General features: G+C 36.2%; 1 protein-coding gene across 6 annotated transcripts in view; it reads right to left on the bottom strand.

Moving 5' to 3' along the window:
• Positions 1 to 1,492: 1,492 nt before the first annotated feature.
• The window catches only part of vezf1a (vascular endothelial zinc finger 1a), a 49,350-nt gene continuing 28,342 nt past the window's right edge, over positions 1,493 to 22,500 (bottom strand). For 2 of the 6 annotated variants that reach the window (XM_005169186.6, XM_068224003.2), the window contains exons 3-7: positions 20,387 to 20,456; positions 17,048 to 17,213; positions 11,188 to 11,223; positions 10,839 to 10,874; positions 1,493 to 7,343 (exon numbers count right to left, since the gene is read on the bottom strand). In XM_005169186.6, coding sequence (XP_005169243.1) covers positions 6,985 to 7,343; positions 10,839 to 10,874; positions 11,188 to 11,223; positions 17,048 to 17,213; positions 20,387 to 20,456 — 667 coding nt within the window. In that variant the 3' untranslated portion in view covers positions 1,493 to 6,984. The remainder of the gene's footprint in view (positions 7,344 to 10,838; positions 10,875 to 11,187; positions 11,224 to 17,047; positions 17,214 to 20,386; positions 20,457 to 22,500) is intronic. The other 4 variants (XM_005169187.6, XM_073915098.1, XM_690308.9 and 1 more) reach the window with 2 other exon arrangements.

Below are 22,500 nucleotides of genomic sequence, written 5' to 3'. Positions count from 1 at the left end.
AAGTATTGAACACATGAAGAAAGGCAGTGAAAGCCCAGACAGCAGCTGAAATCTCTCAGTAGTTCTTTAGCAATCCTCTGCCCTTCCTCAGTGTAAATGAATATTAGGTGCTTTAGTCCAACATTTAGATTAGCAGGAGGATGAAGATGAAACCAGGCTGGACATTTCAGCAAGTCAATGATCCAAAACACAGCCAAGTAAACTCTCAAATGCTTTCAGAGAAAGAAAATCAAGCAGTGGAATGGCCCAGCCATTCACTGACTATTCATCTGATTTTAATCCAATAGAAAATACAACAGGTTTTTTTTTTTGGTTTCTCTTGATTTTCCCTTCTCAAAATTGTAGTTAATTTCCCCCAACATTCAATGTGGTGTACCCATTTAAGTTATTTCATAAGATTAGTTCCAGTTTTGGTTGTTGTACTGACTACCGTAACACTAAATTTAACTTGAGTGATATCTTTTGGTCTTCCACGACTGCAGAGAACCGGTCAAAACAAGCAGCTTGAAGATGCAATGAAAGCAACAAAAGACTAATGTTAACATATTAGTTCTACAACAGACAAAAGTGTGCACTGTAAATAATCGCTGACAGATTTCTCTTATGCTGTGTTCACACCAGACGTGGATATATCGTGCTACTCACACGTAAATAGATGCATGAACATTTTAAGTTCACTCACTTAATTCGCGCGTCAAATCCGCTTCATTTGCTTCACAATAGATGCGGATTTGCGTGATGGGCAGGGTTCTGTCTGCCCAGTGACTCTAGCTTCTTTGCTAAGTGGCTAACATGGATTTTATTGTGAGAATAGCTGCGTTTATGTACTTTAGGAAGGCTGAAAAACAGTGTTGATACGTTTGGAGCCGTGTCTGTCCACTAGATACTTACAGGGGTGCACCTAGCTCTGTGTCCTCCAGAAACCTAACCTGGATGATCGAAGCTTTCAGCGGTGCTTTTGACTAAGCCAAGCCCAGTTTGATGAACTGTTGTCAGTGTCAGCAGGAAGATTTTCCCCTGGGACACCAACAACAGGCGGTACGTCATAATCATGCCCCCACAAAAGCAAGCTCCTGATTGGTTAACGCGGCGCGAATGACCGCTGAAGTTCAGATTTTTTAACTCAAGCGTTAATTGCGCAAAAGCTCAACTCGTGCTGCATCATTCGCGTCTTTGCATTGTCTTAACATGTAAATCACTCAAGCTTGATGCTTCTGCTTCTGGTGTGAACGCAGCATTAAAACTCACATACAGCCCATTGTCTTGCCACTGGCTTGCTTGGTTTGGGACTTGTGGAGCTGCACATCGCAGGATTTGCTTTTCAGTGTTTGGACTTTCAGCAGTGAAAATTAAACCACACTGAACTGAACTAAACTGAGCTTCAACTCTGAAAACTGAACTGATGCAGTTTCAATTTACTAAAACCTCTATGTTACGTTGCTTTGACGCAATTAACATTGTTAAAGCGCTATGAAAAAAAAGATGAATTGAATATGTTTTACAGTTTTTTATTCAGACAACCCAAATAAAAGGCACATAAAACATTGCGCATGTTTACATAATTATTTCTGACAAACTTACATTTACAAAAAATGTAGGAATGTTTTCCTTTCTGCTACTCAGAAAGCCTAGTCTTCATATATACAAAATTACCATTGTTAATGTACTAATACAAAAGTTTTATAAAAGGTTATTTTGCTTCTCTTTGCTCACATTTCTATCTGTACTCTAAGATCCTCCGAGCTAAACAACTTCTGTACAAACATATACATTCAACCGCTTTCACAGGGGCTCTGAAAGTCATCCAGTTCATCGACTGAATCAAAGCAACATTAGTCGCAAAATCTTCACTTCATTGGATTTCATAATTGGTTTTGAATTTGGCAAATAAAAGAGGCATCCCATCCGTAATGCACCTACCGAAAGATGCACACATTCGCACTTTCCCATTAACTAAACTATGGAAACATGCTTTAGTTTGTTCTAGTGTGGTGGACGAATCAAACGCCTCACACAAATATACACACGTGGATCAGGGATTCATTGTGTCTGAAAGTTTCCCCTATCCTGAGACTCAGTGCTGGGGTGGACGGCATCCATTCAGACACTCCTGATCGTCACTTCACAGGCAAAAATTGCATACAAATCAAATATTTAGTGTTTTTTATTTCACGACAGCAGTCTCTTCTCTCTGGCTCTGCGTGTAGAGGAAGCGGCTGACACAACGTACCGAATTCAATCACATTGGCGGAAGATTTGTGTAGTGAATGACAGCTTACTCAATTATACTGTTCAGTAATAATTGTTATTATCTCACGATTATCACACTCTTTAGTCAAAACAGATCAGCATGTGAGCACCCGCCGCAGTGTAGGAATATCCAGAGGCGGCCTGTAAACATTCTTCATTATTTCAGATTCTAAACGGTGCTTCTGGGCTTTAGCTACAGGTAAATACTATCACCTACAGAGTCCAAACCAAATGGAGAAAACTTGATATTAATAACAGGAACCAAATAAAATAAGCAGGATGGCACTGCTTTGAAAATAACATGTAAAAAAGTAATCAAATAAATATACAAAAATAAACGTGAAAAAACCTAGAAATCTAAATCAAAACAAATAAAAATCTAACTATTTACAAACAAACAGGAATAATTCCGAAACAATATCCTGAAATTATTCTTGTTCATTTCCTATGCTCAGCCCATTTCCTATGCCAAACATTAAAAAATAGATGAAAAAGAGATTAGAAAATGGGTTTAAAGACAAACTCAAGTTTGAATAAGAACTTAAACGGTGTCAATGTGGGACTCCAACCACTAGATGGCACTGTTTTAAGTGAGCCATTTATCTGTTTGTTTATAGCTCATAAACCTTGAACAAGATGACACACTTTGCCATCCCGGCCCAATCCTAAATGGCAACCTAAACCCTTACCACCATGTCTACACTTTTGCGATGTAATGCTGTGTTGACAATGAGGTAGAAGCTTGCCTACCTTGGCCACTCATAACCAACCTTTGAATATAAGGAGCATAGGTCTCAAACTTGATTCCTGAAGGGCCGCAGCTCTGCAAAGTTTGGCTTAAACTCTAATCAAACTGATCCACCTAATCAAGGTGTTCAAGACTACAAGAGACTACAGGTGGAGTTGGAGGTGGTTGGAGATGAACTGTGCAGAGCTGTAGCCCTCCAGGAATTGAGTTTGAGACCATTGATTCAATGGTTCCAAGAACATCCCTATACATCCATGGAACCTTTTGGATCCTAATGTTTAGGAGGGAGTATTTTAAGCCAAGACCATTGCCCTAGAACAATGGTGTCCAAAGTCAGTCCTGAAGGGCCGGTGTCCTTCAAAGTTTAGTTCCAACCCCTATTAGATACACCCGAACCAGCTAATCAAGCTCTTTCTAGGTATACTAGAAACTTCTAGGCAGGTGTGTTGAAGGAAGTTAGAACTAAACTATGCAAGACACCCCTGTCCTAGAGGTTTGTAGATGTAACATGCACACAAGGGCACTTGCAAGCACCCTTCTAAAAACTTCAAACAAACTTGGTCCTGAAGGGCCACCTCAAACTTGCCTAGAAGATTATGGCCTAGTAGGCATAGGCCTAATAAGGCCTTGTTTAGCTAGCTCAGGTGTTGTTTTATGCTAATTTATGTTTAGTGGTCTAAAAAAATCCCGGCTTCACAACCTTATGGACTTAGTGGACATGCACATTTGGCGACCAAGTACCTAATACTGCAAGTGCAGATTGAATGTGCTATTTGGGATTGGGTCTTAGGTAAAGTAATGCTCCACCGAGTAGAATGCTCTCAAGTAGTACTGATTATAGAGTCTGCACCAAGATAGACAAGTGCCCTTCAGAGTGGGACAGGACATCCTACAGCAAGGGCGCCCAATCCTGTTCCTGGAGATCTACCTTCCTGCAGAGTTTAGCTCCAACCCTTATCAAACACAATTAAACCAACTAAGTAGGAGCACTTTGTAATTAAAGACAGGTGTGTTTGATCGAGGTTGCAGCTGAACTCTGCAGGCAAGTAGATCTCTAGAAACAGAATTGGGCATCGCTGTCCTACAAATTAATGAACTTCACATGCACACAAGGAAACTTTTGGATACCCCTGCTCCATGTTTTTTAGGATAAATGCAATGTAAAGACTGCAAGGGCACATTAAGTGTGCCGCCTACTGGGCCTTCGGTCAAGTAATTCTCTAGAGTCTGTAAAGTAGTAAAAGACAGTACCAAATTTGCCACTTGCAAGTATCCTTCAGAATGTTAAAATGATGAATGGGACCCTCTATGAAAGAGGCGTCCAAACAGTACTGGAAAGCAATTGTCCTGAAGAGTTTAAAACTTGACTCAATACACCTGCCTAGACTTTTTAACATGTCAAGTAAGACCTTGTTTACCTAGTTCAGGTGTTAGGTTTCGATCTAAAATGTGCAGGAGAGTGGCCCACTAGGAGAAGGACTACAGTAATCAACATCTGAAATGGATCAAAACCTTTCATCAATGTTGTCTTAAAACTATTCAACAACAGCCAGTTTCTAATCCACTTCCAATGTTGATAATTTTTGGAATTTGGAAGTTGCTAAGAATTCAGTTCACGTACTTCCAACTGAAATAGAATACTGAGTAGGGGGTGGGGCTTCTTTTTGCACATTCCCTCGTAGTAAACCAATGGAAAGAGGGGCGTGGTTAAGAATATTCTGGCTGAAGTGTCAAACTGACATCATCAGAGGAGTGCCACTCCACATAGAAAGTAAATGGTCAGACTTTGATTTAAGATTACCAAAACAACTTTTTTTCAGTGTATTAACTTTCATAAATTGTTCACCTAAACAAAAACAATGTGCAGCAGCAAAATGAACATTGTAAATTTTGATTTCACAAGACTAAACATCCCCACGTCTGACCACTGTAAGTCAGCAAGAATGTAAGCGCACACATGTTGGCAATTCGGGATCAGACCTTCGGTTGAGTAATGCTCATCAGAATGTTGAGTAGCAGTTTGCTATGAAGTGTGCATTAAACAGGGCACTTCATTTGAAACCTTCTAAAAGTAAAAATGATAAATGGGACACTATAGATCAGTCCAAACTTTGTTCTGAAAAACCCTTCTCCTATAGAGTGTAGCTTGAACTTTTCACAACATATCTACCTGGAAATTTCTAGCACAAGAGCTTGGGACCTTGCCCATGTCCGAATTCGCCTACTACTCAGTAGGTACTACATTTGAATTCAAATTACTATACAACGAAAAATTATATTCTATGCCAGGGCTTCTTAAACTCAGTCCTAGAGGTCCGGTGTCCTGCAGATTTTAGCTCCAACTTGCTTCAACACTTCTGCAAGGATGTTTTTAGAAAGCATAGTAAGAGCTTGCCTAGCTAGCCAAGGTGTGTCTGATTGGGATTAGAGCTAAATTTGCAGGACACCGGACCTCCAGGACAGAGATTGAGAATCCCTATTCTATATAGTATGAATTACATTTGCCATTTTTTGTTATCACATGACCTACCCAGGTCAGATGTGCCGCTTCACTCCCATTCATGAATTCCCTCAGGTGGCATCATGGAATAGTGTAGCGTCTATCGGGTGGGAATTTTAGAATCTTGGCAGAAGTAGTAGGTCATCCGAGAACTTCTCGCCTACTGTGTTAAGAATTTTATGAATTTGTACATACTACACGGCTCGCATACTGTTTTAGCATACTATATAGTATGGAAGTATGCAATTTCTTGATTTGGGTGTTTTTAAGTAGACTTGGAACCAAAATGTGCAAGACAGTGGCCATCCAGGATTTGGTGAGCAATTTAAGTCCATAAGACGCCATTGCACAAGAAATGTGCCATTTGGGATTGGGTCACTTCATGAACTGTTCATTAGTATTGACTTTGAAGTTTGCACCAGAAGGGGCTCTTAAAAGCCCCCTCTTGAATGGTTTGATTTTACACACACACACACACGCACACACACACACACACACACGCACACGCACACGCACACGCACACGCACACGCACACACACACACACTGCAGCCAATGTAGGTTCAGAAGACTGCAAGAGCACATGAAGTGTGCCATCTGAGATTGGGCCTTTGGTAAAGTAACACTCCACTAATTGTTGGACAGTAGTCGGCTATGAGGTCTGCAGCAAAGGGGCTGCTCTTAAGCACCTTTGTCAACCATAAAATGACAAACAGGACAGTCTGCGGTCTTCATGGAGGCCACAAGATCACAGGATTAAGTGCACCATTTGGGACAGAGCCATATTACCACAAAGGTCATATTTAGATAATACTGTGTCTTTAAACTAGGGATATGCGTTCAGTGCAAGACTCACCTTCTTTCTTCCAAACATTTTCTTTTGTATGCAAAAGAAAACATGCAACAGCTAACAATGGCAACGTAAACAATAAGAGAGCAAAGCTGCCCTCCCCTTGCAAAAACTAAATAGTTGTAAACGGTGTCCTGCCGAACACTATTAAAAAAGAAAGAAAAAAAAGTTCCTCTTTAAAAGTAGCCACACGTATACACTCATGCACTCACACCCCTGCACAAAAGTAAAATAACAACAACATCCTCGCTCTCAATGGAAGCAACAGTCCATTTCAAAGGAGATTCCTTAAAATACTGATTAGCAGGTTGAACTTCAAATTCATCGAAGATCCCGCTGGCACTCTGCTCATTTAAAAAGAAAAAAAAAAGTTTTAAATGCACATCTATTATTGCATTTGTCTTTAAAAACGTCCATCATGTGGATTTGAAGTGCTCAGAGGAGCTTGCGAAACGCCCAGCTATAGAGCTGCTTGCCAGGTGGGCAAAATGCAAACATTTTTGAAGGCCAGAGAAAGTTTGATCGACCTGTGCAAATCTTCCACTAGTGTTGGAATGTAGCCGTGAGGTTTTGTTAGCACCACACAGGCGTCATTTGCACAGACGTCAGGGCAAAAAGGCTGGTCAGGGCTTCGGGTCTACCACGGAGAAGACGGCAGGACTTGAGACAGAAACGGCATGCTGTCCATAGGTCTCATGGCGATGTTGAGCGGGGTGGCGATGTTCATAGGCATTGGCGTGGTGATGGCCACCGGATGGGCGATGTTCATGGGCGCTGAGGCTGGGATGTTGACAGAGGCGATGTTTACAGGGCCGGTGATGGTAACTTGGTGCTGCAGGCTGACTGGTGACGTGATGTTGACGGTGTTGGTGGAAATGTTCATCTGGGCTGCGATGGTTACGGGGTTGCTGGTGTTTCCACGGTTCATTGTAGAGGTGATGGGGGCTGCAGGCGTGACCGGCGTGCTGGAGGCAGAGTTGCAGACTTCAGTGTTGTCTGTGATGGAGAAAAAAAGAGATATGAGAAGAGTTCAAGTGTGTTGAGGGCTTGTATGTGCTTTGCTCCCAAACTCTCTGGGTGTCTAGAATGGTGCGTCAAATGTTTGGAAGGTGATCCTGGACAAAAATATTCCAATGAAATGTGTGAAATTTGATTGTGCGTACAGTTTGACTGTGTTCAGGCAGGAATTTTATTATTTTAGAGACCATTTCAATATGGTGATGCCATTGAACATTTCATGCTTGTTGTCAAACTATTTTAATAACTGTAACAAAAGGCAATTTAATCATATCTCAACATTAACCCTCTGGGGTCTGAGGGTGTTTTGGGGCTCTGGAGAAGTTTTGACATGCACTGACATTTGTGTTGTTTTCAGTATCTTAAAAACATATGGCTAAAGTGTGATAACTCTGTAAACAGCACAAGTCGGGCTACAATAATACCTAAGCAGCATGTTTGTATGTGTTTGTGTTTTTGAGAAAGAAACGTTTATGCATGGTTAGTGAAAAACTAAAATTTTGAAGTCACCGAAACAAGGCCATGAAACACAAGGAGAAAATTTGTGCACAAGACTTTTGAGAACTGGATCTGGTAGTCTAGTGTTTTTGCTTCAAAATGATGTGAGAATCATCTTGTTCACTTGCTCACAGAAAACAATATAATGAATTAAAATTTCTAAGTCACTTTTTAAGTGAAATTGGTTTATGCGGGAAGGTGTGAACTATCATTACTATGCAGTGAGTCACACCTGAGAAGACAAAGACCTGCATAATGAGCTGCATAATGAGCCATCAGACAGGTACAGTATGCGACTAGGAGGGAAGAGTTTCAAGAAGGAATCAGAGGAAAGTTTATTTACTTTTTTGTTTGCAGTTAATTTAAAATATATTAATCACACAAAATACATGGAGATACACTTGTGAGAGTCAGTAAACTCTATAAAACTCTGCAAACTTTTAAACTTATACACATAGCAAATATACAGATTTTTATTTTTTATTTATTTTTTTTGTAAACGAAGAGTTTTGTAGCAAAATTAGATATATCCATTTTGAGAAATGTTGGTTATTTGACATTATTATTTAAGACATCAACAGTCAAGTTCATTCACAATTTTATAAATTAAACTATTACTTGAGCTCAGTGAAGTCCAGGATCACAATATTCTTCAAATCCAGGATATTTTTATTTAACTTTGTCTATAAATGGTTTATAAATAAGTCAAAACATGCCGAAATGCAACATATTATTTTAACATTATCAAACATCTTATAAATAAAAAAATCTTAAAATACAAAGTTTGAATAATAATAATAAGATTGAGTTATTTTTGGTAATCTCATATTAGAGCAATGTTATTTTAAAGAATGATAATTAATCCATATTAACAAAATTTACTGTGAGCAAAAGAAAGCATGTGAAAAACACACCATGTGCGACAATGAAATCACAGTAGCTTTTGGGGCAAGTTATCATCCTCTCATTCGGTATTCAAAGTAATTATTTAAAGCAAGGGTCACCAATCTCGGTCCTGGAGGGCCGGTGTCCCTGCAGGGTTTAGCTTCAACTTGCTTCAACACACCTGCCTGGGTGTTTCAAGTATACCTAGTAACACCTTGATTACCTTGTTCAGGTGTGTTTGATTAGGGTTGGAGCTAAAATCTGCAGGACACCGGCCCTCCAGGAACAAGTTTGGTGACCACTGATTTAAAGAATAAACTTACAAAGGACACTTAGAAATGTAACCTTGCAGACAGGTATCCTGTGATGGGGAGCAGCGCAGGAAAAAGGCAGTATTTCATTGTAACCGCTGGCCTTCTTCTTGACATCAGCGGAGACTCAAAGACGCAAGATTACTTGGTCCACTTTTGTAGCGTTTTTAAACATTTTGTGAAGTTGAAGGCTACATCTTCATCTAATAGTTTGTCGGAATGACACATACCAACATTACTCTCATTACTGAGCAAATTCGGAGTACTTCTTGTCTACTTAAGCTCTCTTTGCTGCTGGTCCTTTACCTCCGTTGCTTTCACATCTGGATTTACATATGAAGCGCGCTTACTGAGAGGCGGGACCACGCTGCTGTAATGAGGTGATATAGGAGAATCCGTAGAGTCCTTACTTTTATATGGATTACATAAAAAGACATAATTTGTTTTCGACTTGAATTGGTTAATGCAAAAGTAGACATATCAAGCTTTATATAGATATCAGAAATCATAATCAGACGCTTGTAATAACAATGCCTAGTGGGCGTGGTTGCATTAAAACTAATGAGATCAGACTGAGAAACTAGACATAGCGTTGGTTTCATACCGATTACTTTATCAAGCAATGTTTGTTTTCAACATGCATAGCTGCGTTTAAAAGTAGACACTTTAAGCTTTCTAGAAATACATGTCTCATCTGTGTGCGTTTTGTATTCGCAGAGTTTTAGCGCATTTTACAGACGAGTTTCTAAAAGCAGATCACGGAGAGAGAAAAGACAGAATGCCTACACTTTTTGTTTTCCTTATTTTGCAAAAGCACACACGTTTGTTGTTGTTGTGAGTGTACACAACAAAAAGTAGACACATAACAGATTCAATTGATGCATTGATCTTATCTGTACGATCAAAACTGAAAGTGTTATTTAAGTTCATTTCAGCAGTTTGACGCCACCACAGGTCAAAACGCGTATACGCGGTCTTCGACCCCCGAGGGTTAAAATAGATGTCATAACATTATCAATATGTGGACCTTTTTGGATTCTCAGGAGCTATGGAAAATAAAAATGTCAAACGGGAAATACGTTAGGACCAGTGATTTATTATTTAAATCCCTCAAAACGGTCTATATCAGGGATCACCAAACTTATTCCTGGAGGTCCGGTGTCCTGCAGATTTTAGCTCCAACCCTAATCAAACACACCTGATCAAGCTAATCAAGGTCTACTAGGCATACTTGAAACACCCATTCAGGTGTGTTGAGGCAAGTTGGAGCTAAACCCTGCAGGGCACCGGACCTCCAGGAACGAGATTGGTGACCCCTGGTCTATATAAAAAGACAAAATAATGTCTGATGTTTGCATACACACATGCAAGTTCACCATTATTCTGATGTTTGTAAAAGCATATCTCTCAACCTATGAGATCACATATGCAAATACTGTCTCAAATCAAGTCATTTCATTGGCTGTTGCACTTGTTGCCTCTGTCAAAATATGAATCCTGATCACATTTCACACATTTCAGCTATTTTTATTGATACTTTTGGCCTTCTCAACAGCCTTCCATACAACTGTTCCTGCAGATATATTGCAAACATTTGTAGCTCAAAATACAGAGCGTGCCTTTAGATTCCCTGTGAACACAAGAACCAATAAAGTGTATCTGGAATATAAGCTCCGCCTAACAACACAAAACATAACAGTAAACAGAAGAGAGCAAACAGTTTTTGTGTGTGCATATCTGTTTTTTCCACCTTTCTTTTTTTGTTTTGCTTCATTTTTACCTTTTCGGAGCCCTGAGTGGTTCCACTGCCAATCTCCTATTTAGAAACAGACAGATGGTTATGATGGGCAGGCAGATGCCTGCAGTGATGCATTATGGGACTTTTATCAATGCAGGGCTGCAGCAGTGTGAATTCAGACACTAGTATACTTTAATGTTCATTAACTACCATAAACAGGTTTATACTTTTTTTAATCCAATTTAACAGAGACTACGACTAAAAGAACTTGACTTAAATGTAGGTTTAACACAAGTTTAAAACTCTATCAACAGCATATGTGACTTATGGGAAAAAACAATAATATTTCTTTAAATTAATAAATAAATAAATAAATAAATAAATAAAATACCAGAATGCCTTGCTCCATGGACTGAAAGGGCATAACCTGAAAGGACAACATAAAATAATTCACAGCAATATAAATCATATTATCATATATCAAAAGTATTATAAAACAAAATGTACATTTTTCTTGAATTGCAGTGAGACAAATTTTACACAATGTTTTATGAAAATAATATTATTTTATTTTATTATTATATATTTTAATATAATTAGTTATTTTCACTGAAATGAAAGACAAAATAAAATTATTATAATAAAAATTATATTTGGGATGCACAATATATCGGCGGCCATATCGTTATAGGCCGATAACTACTATTTTTAATGGTATCATTATCTGTCTGATATCTTTAAGCCAATAGATTACGTAACAGTACAGAACCGCCTGCCTCGCGCAATCCAGTGCACTATAACTGAGCTTTTCTCGCATAGTTTATTCCTTTCTTTCTTTCTTTCTTTGTGTGGTATCGCTGCGCGTTAAAAATGCAGTAACCATATTCCTTATCACTGTAGATATGTTTAACAGGCTGTCATTGTGTATTTTGGTTTAAATTGCCTTAGGAAAAACATTACATGTGTAAACATAATAGCAGCAATGCACACGTGCTAAACAACTCATTGGGTTGTTTGTAATCTAATATGATTATTTATAATTATCATGTTGCTTGCCATATGTTGCTGATGTAAGATTGTATTCAGTTCAATCTGTATTCATAATGAGCACATGTGATGGTTATCACTACATACACATATAGTGAGTGAAAGAGCCTTCACAGCAGCCCGATCAGCAGCAGGGGAGACGTGCCAGTCACTTAATCCAGTATAGAATTTCTCAACTGTTCTCCACATCCTGTCTTTATCTTATGCACCGTGTTTGTTGTAAAGTCATCTGTGCTCAATTCTCAGGTGTTGTATTAAAACCGGACTTTGCTTTGTGTGCACGTGCATCACAGAGCACCTGCAAGTAAGGTTTTAAACTCACAGCGGTTTATTTTAAACCTTTCATCGATCATTTTTCCTGCAATTGGCAGCAAGAATGAACATATAAGTGTTGTCTGATTGACAAGCAGCTCCCACATGTGTTCAAAAGAATCTAAAACACCAAATGGGACGAATTTATGTCGCGTTTTCTAAAGTAATACTATCTGTATTTAGCTTTTTGCTTGTAAGGTGGCTCTGAACTGTCAAAACACTTCTCAAAATGCTTTTTCTGACATTACATATTTGTACATATGTTTTACTGTAACACATTTTGGACATATTTATTCAAAATATAGATATTTGACTTGTTTGTTAATTAAATATCATTATTTGTATTCAACCTATTTTTTACACATCAGTCAAGTTGTATGTTAATGTTTTTTGCAAAGAAAACAAAATAATTTCTTTTTGGCATGCTGATTTAGGTGAAATCATGATTATAGGTCTATATAATCACCTTGCAATTTTGAAATTATTGTTTTTTTTTGCTCTAAGTAGGCTGTTCCATTCATAAGATCAAACTTTTATGAAGTTCTTAAATAAAATATGTTGTTTACTGTGTAAAAATATGACATTTAAAAATATTTATATTTGGCTATAATATATCGGTTATCGGCCTCCAAATCTTAAGTTATCGGTTATCGATATCAGCCAAAAAAAAACCATATCGGTGCATCCCTAAATTATGTACTTATTAAAAGTATTTGCTTGTAAATATTATGAATTTAATAGTAAAATATAGTACATATGAAAACATATTCTGCAGTTATCAACAATATGGTCACATATGCTGTTGATAAAGAAAAAATATATTATTTTACAATAAAATTTAAATTAATAATTTATTTGAAATAATTATGTATTTAAATCTGAACATTTAAACAAGATTTCAACAATTAAAACATCCAATAAAATTTCTACCAAGGAAAATCAGTCAACTGGAAACAAAAGTGAGCTAATAACTACAACAAAATGTTAAAAACTAAAAAAACTAAACTACATGGATGAAATGGATGGGGTGGGGTTGAGAGGGTAAATTCATGAAAAAATATCCAAACATAAATGAAACCTTAAGTAGCACAGCTGAGAGAAACTGCGAGCACAAACATGAATTCAGGGGAACTTTGCCCATTAAATACTAATTAAAGCAAATGAGAGAACAAATGCACATCTGACACTTGACCCTTTCCTGACCCGGTCATCCTCAGAAAGGATCCGGTTCTGTCAGAGTAGATTCTGCCTGAAGCAAAGCACCAGCCTCCTCAACTAACATGCTTGACTAACTTAATACAAACAAAACGAACAATAGACTCAAATGCCATGACCATTAAAAGCACAAATAAACCCAATATAAATGCAAGATTACGATCTGCTGGAAAAGTGGTTCAGGTTCAAGAATCGGTGAACGAACAGTCCGGACCAAACATAATGCTTATTCAAAGGACATCCAATGAAAAACAACCACAACAGCCACGCTTAAATCTCAAAATAATAGCTTTAAATAATCTTAATGTCCAATTAACGAAGACGTCACACTCAAGATTCTCTGAGCTCAATTAGATGCATTAAACACATTAAACCTGAAGATCTGACAAACTGAAGTGGGTTTGTGGCTTAATAAAGCTAAAAATATTGTGATAATAATTGAAAAAAGGTAATAAACTGTTTTTTAAATAAAACAAAAATACTTCAATAATATGACAATGTTACCATTAATCGATAGAAAATGTGAATATTGAAATATTAACTTTAAAAGGGGTTTGAAATTCCATAAACACACAAACGATCATTATTTATTATATTTTTTTCATTTTTTAACACCATTAAAGCATCAAGTCTATTTTCACAACAATCTCAAAATATTACAAATGAAAAATAATTTACAGAAATTATAATTTACAGAAATAATAATTTTACTCTCAACAAACATAAAAAAAATATAAAAACAACAAGTGGCAGCCATTGGGGATGTAACGATTCATCGTGACCTTAGGGGTCATGAGAGAATTCGATTTAGGAGGGACTCGATTTATCAAGACACCGGTTGAAAAACGATTGAAATATGTGACTATATAAACTGGTAGAAATGTTGTACGAATCGCAATACATTTTTTGAACAGAGGGGGTGCTGTGTTTACAGGCGCAAACTCGCTTTATCTGCACATCAGCGGTGAGAGAGTAAAATGACAGCAGTGAGGTGTGCCAGACACACACAAACTGTGTGCAAATACTGCTAAAGACGTTTATTTACACTAACAGAAAAACAAATATGATTCACAAACCATCAGCACAGTGCAAAACCACTGTCATAGACGTCTATATGCAAAAACTGTTAATAAGCCAAACCACGCAGACCGGATGATTTGGAGCTCTGCTTGCTCTAAAGAGTGCTACAAAGATCACACGGTGCATCAGTGTTTTCATAACAAAAGCATGTAGATGTTTATCAGACTGAAAGAGAAAGTTGTTCTGTTACAGAAGCAGCTATTAGATTATTTTGACCCTCTCCATTTCAAATTAGCTGATGCATATTTTAATAAAGTTGCTTATTATTGAATATTTATTATTTGAATATGTTCCAGATATTTGCTTCTTAAGTGTATCACAAAGATACAAATTTATTAAACAAGTAATATTAATTATTCACCTTCATAATCATGTTCAACTCCAGTCTTTATCGTACAATATAATTAGTCATTTTATAATCAGTATTTCATGCCAGTGGTCAGTCCCCTGGAGCAGAGCACCTATTGACCACCTTTTTTCAGCAGGGGACATTGTAAATGTGCAAAGATCTCAGCTTATGCCAGAAAACGTGTGATTTGTGGATATTTATTTTTTTCAAATGTAAAATCCCAGCACTGTCAAAGTGTTAGTTTGTTTATATTATTGAGTCTTTAGTTTGTATTATTCTTATTACTATTATTATTAATACAGTTGCAATCAGAATTATTAAACCCCCTGAATTATTCACCCCCCCCCCCGTTTATTTTTTGCCCCAATTTCTGTTTAACGGAGAAGATTATTTCAACACTGATTTATTTTATCTTTGCCATGATGACAGTAAATAACATTTACTAGATATTTTTCAAGACACTTCCATACAGCTTAAAGTGACATTTAAATGCTTAACTATGTTAATTAGGTTAGCTAGGCAGGTTAGAGTAATTAGGAAAGCAATTGTATGACAATGTTTTTTTTTTTTCTGTAGACTACAGAGAAAAAAATACAGAGCTTGAAGAGGCTATCAAATTTGATCTTAAAATGTTAAAAAAAAACAACTAAAAACTGCTTTTGTTCCAGCCGAAATAAAACAAATAAGACTTTCTCCAGAAGAACAAATATTATCAGACGTACTGTAAAAATTTCCTTGTTTTGCTAAAAATCATTTGAGAAATATTTAATTTAAATTAAATTAAGGGGGGTGGGGATAATTCTGACTTCAACTATATGTTTTTGGAATTTATTTGTTTTTAAAATAGCAATTTGGTTATGGTAGAAAACATTATTTAGCAAAAAATGTGCAGCATTTGAAAATAAAAATGAAAGGGCTCTTCACTTTAAATTTGTTTCAAATAATTCTGGAAAGAAATTGTGCCAAAATCACGAACCATGAGATTAGTATCGTGAATCGTATCGAATTGTGAGCCAGGTGAATCATTATATCCCTAGCAGCCATGTTTAAATAAAAAAAATAGCTTTAAATAACGCTAATGTCCACTTCACACGCAAGAATCTCTGAGCTTCATTAAATGCATCTTTTCCACTTTAAATACAGTACACAAAAACACCTTTTAATTGCAAACCACAGATGGGATACCGACCAAACCAAGCACATTTATGAATAACTTGTAATACCACTAAAACTAACTAAATGACTTTGGACGTTAAAATATATTCAGAAAACACGTAAGACCAAAACAAAGTAGATTTCATAATTTTATTATGTAGTAACATTCAACCATTCTGAAAGTTTCTGCAAGAGGTGTAAAACAAATTAAATAATTAAATAAAAATAATAATAATAAAAAAATGAATCAACTAACTAAAACAGATTTATTTTAAAGATTTCTTTTTTGGGATTTTTTTTCTTTATTGACATGATGGTAGCATTGGCATCAAACAGTTGAAGTCAGAATTATTAGCCCTCCTGAATTATTAGCCCCCTGCTTATTTTTTGCCCAATATCTGTTTAATGGAGGGAATATTTATTTCAACACATTTCTAAACATAATAGTTTTACTAACTAATTTCTAATAACTAGTTTCTTTTATCTTTGCCATGATGACAGTACATAATATTTTACTAGACATCTTTCAAGACACTTCTATACAGTTTTAAGCGACATTTAACGGCTTAACTAGGTTCATTAGACAAGTTAGGGTAATTATGAAAGTAATTGTATATTGATTGTTTGTTCTTTAGACAATCAAAAAATATATTGCTTAAGGAGGCTAATAATATCGATCTTAAAATGTTTTAAAAAAAATTAAAATCTGCTTTTATTCTCACCAAAATAAAACAAATAAGACTTTCTCCAGAAGAAAAAAATATTATAGGAAATACAGTAAAAATTTCTTGCTCTGGTTAACATCATTTGGGAAATACACATAAAAAAATCATACTAAAAGGAGGGCTAATCATTTTGATTTCAACTGTACATCGGCGCAATAACCACTACGCTATTGACAAAACGGACATAATTCTGAGTCTTTAAGAGAGTTTGGGAGCAGAATGGACAGCAAAGAGCTTGAAGTAAAGGATGAACGGAGTATTAGTAGAAGGATGTCGGTGCAAGAGCTACATGACTCACCCAGAGAGGCTGGGAAATAAAGACTACCATTCTGATTGGCTGTCGGGCCAGCCAATCGCACTAGCCTTACCTTTGTTACAGGCGTTGTTGAAGTTGCTCTGGCCGTGTGTTTTTAAGTGGCTGGTGATGTAGGCGGCGCTCAGCATCTTTCCGCACACGTTGCAAGTGACTTTCCCCTCGTGCCGAATCATATGTGACCGAAGTCTGTCTTTGGTGGCAAAGGCTGATGTGCAGGCCTATTTTAGACATAAGAGATTGGCATAGAAGTAAAGCACACATTCAATCAGCTTTTGAATTGTCAGAATGATCCAAATTGGCATGCGCTGTGAAAATGACACAATCAAAAAGTCATGACAATATTAGGCATGGGATAACCAGTTTCAAAATTTACTGTGATTTGGAAAAGTCAATGTTTTAAAACCGCTAACATTTTCTGTTGTACCGTTCGTATGGCATTTTTTTTTTAGCAACATTATCTCCGGCAGTAAATTACCATCTACATCAAAAGCTACTGGTCAGAAAAATATATTATAAGATGATTTTTAAAATTCTAAATCGTTTTTGAATACTAAAATAGTTCTTAAAAATTCTAAATAGTTTTTGAAACTAATGAAGACAGCAGAAGTCAAAGATTTATTTAAAGTATTTAGCTTGACATGTTTAAAATTTCAAATTATTTTAGATGTTTCTTAAAGGGCACCTATTTTACCCATTTTACAAGATGCAAGGCCTTTGGTGTCTCCAGAATGTGTATAAAGTTTCAGCTCAAAACACCCATCAGAGTATTTATTATACCCTCCAGAATCTGGCCATTTTGGTATCTGAGTACAGTGTAGCGGTTTTTGTGGCTTTAAATGCAAATGAGCTGCTTTAAATGCAAATGAGCTGCTTCTCCCCGCCCACTGCTCCCACATGTGTCTGCTTCTCATAATGCATTACATCAGATGATCAGCAGTCAGTGGTTTAGACAGACACTGATGAAGCTGATCTACAGCTCATTAGTCAAAAATACCAATTATATTTAATTTATTAGTGGTAGAGTTTATTCAAGCCTTTCTGAAATGATGAGCCACACAAATGCTGCTTGCAGCACAAACACACATATCATCTACTGACACCATGTGGCTATGATGACTGTAGGGGTTAAGAATTAGCGATTTTACTGTCTTTATTACAAACATGCTCTGTTTTAAATACGTATTAAACTTCTAAAAATCACAGAGTTGGAACAAATATTTTATTCCGAGTTTTGTTGCAAAAAATGTTCTGTGGACGTACATGTTATTATAGATATTCATGGTGTCTGTCAATCAATTCAATGTGCGGGGAAAACCACACTCCTACATCATGTTGCAGTGGGCCTCAAAGTCACTGGGATTTGGGTTCTATTTTAACCTACACGCAGCTCCGTCTAAACAGCTAACAAAAGTTGATTTTAACCATAGGTGCCCTTTAACCCTTTAAATAAAACAGTGTGTTCAATGGGAAAAAAATAGTTTTGTTTTTTTTACCCAGACATTTAAAAAATACCATCAGAATCTTATACGGGCCCATTCCGAAACATGTTTTTATGTTACTTTAACTTATTTTGATATGTTAATCAGGTTAATATGTTCATATTATTTATGCAATTTTTAACCTGTCGTTTTAAGTTTAATTGATGCAGCTTGAATTGATCTCACGTAATTTAAAGAAGCGACACATTTTAAGTGTACACTACAGCAGTACATGGAGAGTACTTAAAATATTACATGATAAAAATTGTAATCAGCCGTGTAACCGGGTATTTATTTAAAGGACTCATTTTATATATTGTTCTCTGCCTACTTTTGGATTACTTTCAGATTACTTCTAGCAGTAACAGTATAGGGTTATTTGATGGAAAAGTAGAAATAACATTCCAACTAGCAATGCACCAAAATTAACATTTTGGCTTGAAATACATTTTAAAATGTTTTTTTTTTCCATGTAATATTTTAAAAAGGCTCATTTAAAGTCAGTTTTGTCAAAGATTTCACTCCTTTTTCAAAACTATTTTAGTCCAAAACAAAAAAAAATGCTTATTGCATCCTAAATGTTATCAATAAAAAATAAATTAAACAGTAAAAATTGCATTTATTGTATAATAAAAAATAAAACACTTTAACAGCAAAATTTGGAAAATTTTTAAAGCCAACAACTGATACAAGAACATGTGAATGTTAACTTACTGAAACATTTAAATTTCTTAAATCTTTAAATTTCAGGTTTTCGACTTTAAATTTCGTGCTTGACTGACAAAAGAAGGGTTTGGTAATCCCAAGACCACAAGAACAAACACTGATATACATAAAAACAGAAATGTCATTAAAAATAATGGTTCTTTTTAATGTTTTTTATTTTCTTATTCCCAGGTTCTGCAGGTTGCAATGTTCCGGATTTTCATTGCCAATCTTAAACCAATTGTAATCGTTTGTTTTGGTTCAATTTTTTATTTCTTTAACCAGTGCAGAGCCCAGAGCCTCCGACTTGGCCCCCTTTCATCCAAAATAGTAGTTCTTTATTGGCATTATGAGACCTAACCATATTAACCAACTAACCACATCAATTTTGTTAGCTCACATTGCTAGTTTTGTGGTGGGCAATTCATCTGTGCATGTCATTAAGAAAAAAAAAAAGTTTGCCGTTAGCTAAAATTAAAATCTGTAAATCCACTTCCTGTTTGTTTCTCAGATTACATCTGTCTGAGGTATTGAGCGTGGCTAACATACTCCTGAAACCCTTTTCCAGATCTTTCTGATTTAAATGCTGACTTTACTACATCCAATCAGCTTGCAGTAGAAAAAGAAACAAGCCACACCCACTGTTTTCTCATTTAATATTCTGTTTCTCTAAGAACTGTCACAATATTAGGGGGAAAATGGTCAGAGCTTCCAGTTCAGGCAGGCTTTAATGCATAGGTCTCAAACTCGATTCCTGGAGGGCCGCTGCTCTGCTTGGTTTTGCTTCAACCCTAATCAAACACAGCTGATCCAACTAATCAAGGTGTTCAAGAATACGAGAGACTATTAAGCAGGGGTGAGTTGGAGGAGGTTGGAGATAAACGATGCAGAGCTGTGGCCCTCCAGGAATGGAGTTTGAGACCATTGATTCAATGGTTCCAAGAACATTTCTTTACATACATGGAACCTTTTGGATCCTAATTTTTAGGAGGGAGTATTTTAAGCCTTCCAGGTGTTTTAATTATAAGTATTACATTGCGCTAATTATATAATATAACTCAAAGGACATTAAATCAGTTATTACCCTAAATTTCTATTTCAGGAAATCCTTGTTATTGGGCCTTTATGAGTTTGACATACCAACTTCTGGTAACCAGCCAATCGAAAGTAGTACCAACTTCACTGGATAAACTAGTTGTGGTTCTTACCGTTACTTGACATTTGAAAGGTCTCTCTGAGGAATGAACATGCTTCACGTGGCAGCTGAGGTGGTCGGGTCTGAAAACAGAGAGGAGGGGATTAAACATATAGCAAGGAAGCACACAGGACAAAGTCTTCGGTAGCAGCTGAATCTGTGTGAACTTCAGAAAAGACAGTTTTTGCCTCGGGGTGCTAAGCTGAGATGAGTCTGCCTCTGAGTGGCAGATTCAGAAGGCGCCGCGAGCAAGAAAACAGGCTTACAGTAAACACTGGCCTACACCAGCAACTACTTACTGTGCACAGCTGCTAACTACAAAACACACGCTGATGCTGCTTTCACACTACAGGCTTGGTTGGTTTGTTGATCAGTGTGAAACCATTCTCCAAACTTGAGGTGCACAGAAAGAAATTTGGTTGTGAATTGCAATTTAGTTTTTGTTTTTAAATATAATTTAATAGTTTTAAGTAGCAGGGATGTACGCTCATAAATATTTTTAATGTTACATAAGCTTTTAATTTTTATATAGATGTTAGTTGGAACTCAATACTTAGCAAAGCATGCTGAAAATAACTGCGTTAGCTGGAAGTCATTCATTTTCAATGGGAATGTTGAGATGCAGTGCAGCGGATCTTTGGCCTGTGGCCGTCGAGGAGAGTTCAAATCAAGTCAAATTTATGGTAATAAGCTATGACGAGGTTCATTGGCAAGCAATTGGGATGTAGTTCACTGCTTGTAAATATTCTAGAGAACACAGTCCTGTGAACTTTAGTTCTGATCACAGTTGTTCTCGAAGGTTTGATTATTGTGGTCACCCATATCTTGCGCTCTGTCCATCATGGCCTCCTAAGATGGAAACCAGATAGATGCTGCACACTGGTGGTGGATGAGGAGATTCCCCCACCAAAAACGTGTAAAGTGCTTTAAGTGTCCAGAAAAGCGCTATAGAAATGTAAGGAATTATTATTTACAATGTTTTCTAACAGGGACATGGATAAAAAGAGTTACTGGCGAGTTGATGTGCATGATTTTTTCGACTTGATCTCCAATGTTAAATGAATTTGATAAAAAACATGCAACATTTTCACGCAAGAAAGCATGTTTTTATGCAGGAATGTAACTGATTTGCTGAAATGCTGCAACAGCTCCTTTAAATACGAGATCAATGTAGTGAAGTTTGATGCACTCGCTGCTGGAGCTGTGAAGGCAGACAGCGTTGGCCAGAGTGAACTTTGATGCTATCGCTGCCTTCGGTGTGAACACACAGCAAAGGCATAATGGTTTTAGGAAAATATTCATGTTTCAAAAATGATGATGAAAAAAGGTTTTCTGAACAGAAAATCAGCATGTGCCAGCAAATGAATTACATTTTAAAATATATTTTAACAAAAAAAAAAATAGTTTTAATAATAAAAATAAATTGTAAAAGTAAACAGAAATAAAGCTTTTTATTTTTCAGTTATAATTTCAGTTTGTAATTCAGTTGTCTGCTAACGAAACTTTTATTCTTTTATTTGTTTAATTTAAAAGTAAAATAAATCATATATATATATAAAATAAATAATAATACAAAAAAAAAAAATATATATATATATATATATATATATATATATATATATATATATATAATATATATATAAATAAAATTATATATATATAAAATTTATGTTAGTGTAGCCTTTGCAACTTTACAGGCTAAACGACTTATTCTTATTAATTGGAAGTCAACAGTTCCCCATTGTTGCTGGCAATGGGTTTTTGAATTTTTACATGCTCCTACATGGAGCCCTTTTCTAAAAAAAATTGTGTGTATATATATATATATATACTACATTTTATTTTACTTTATTTTTTTTTTTACTTTACTTTCTGTTGGTTGTTTTATTATTTTTGTGCAAACATGTGATATTTTACCTTATTATTTATATTATTTAGTCACAAATAAATAAATAAATAAATAAAAACACGAAAAACTAGGGAGTCTGATATTATTGAGGTGTAATGTCTTGGCTGTCTTTTGAAAAATGGCGGTTCCTGGCTTGTTGCACAATCGAATGACGTATCTCTGTAAACCAATAGCGTTCAGTTGCGCGTCTTGCTCTGCCTTTTGGTACCCTTTTGTTG

This window comes from Danio rerio, chromosome 10, assembly GCF_049306965.1.
Source record: "Danio rerio strain Tuebingen ecotype United States chromosome 10, GRCz12tu, whole genome shotgun sequence".
In the NCBI taxonomy this organism is placed as follows: Eukaryota; Metazoa; Chordata; class Actinopteri; order Cypriniformes; family Danionidae; genus Danio; species Danio rerio.
The sequence above is the reverse complement of the archived record's forward strand: the minus strand, read 5'-3'. Positions and strand labels throughout refer to the sequence as shown.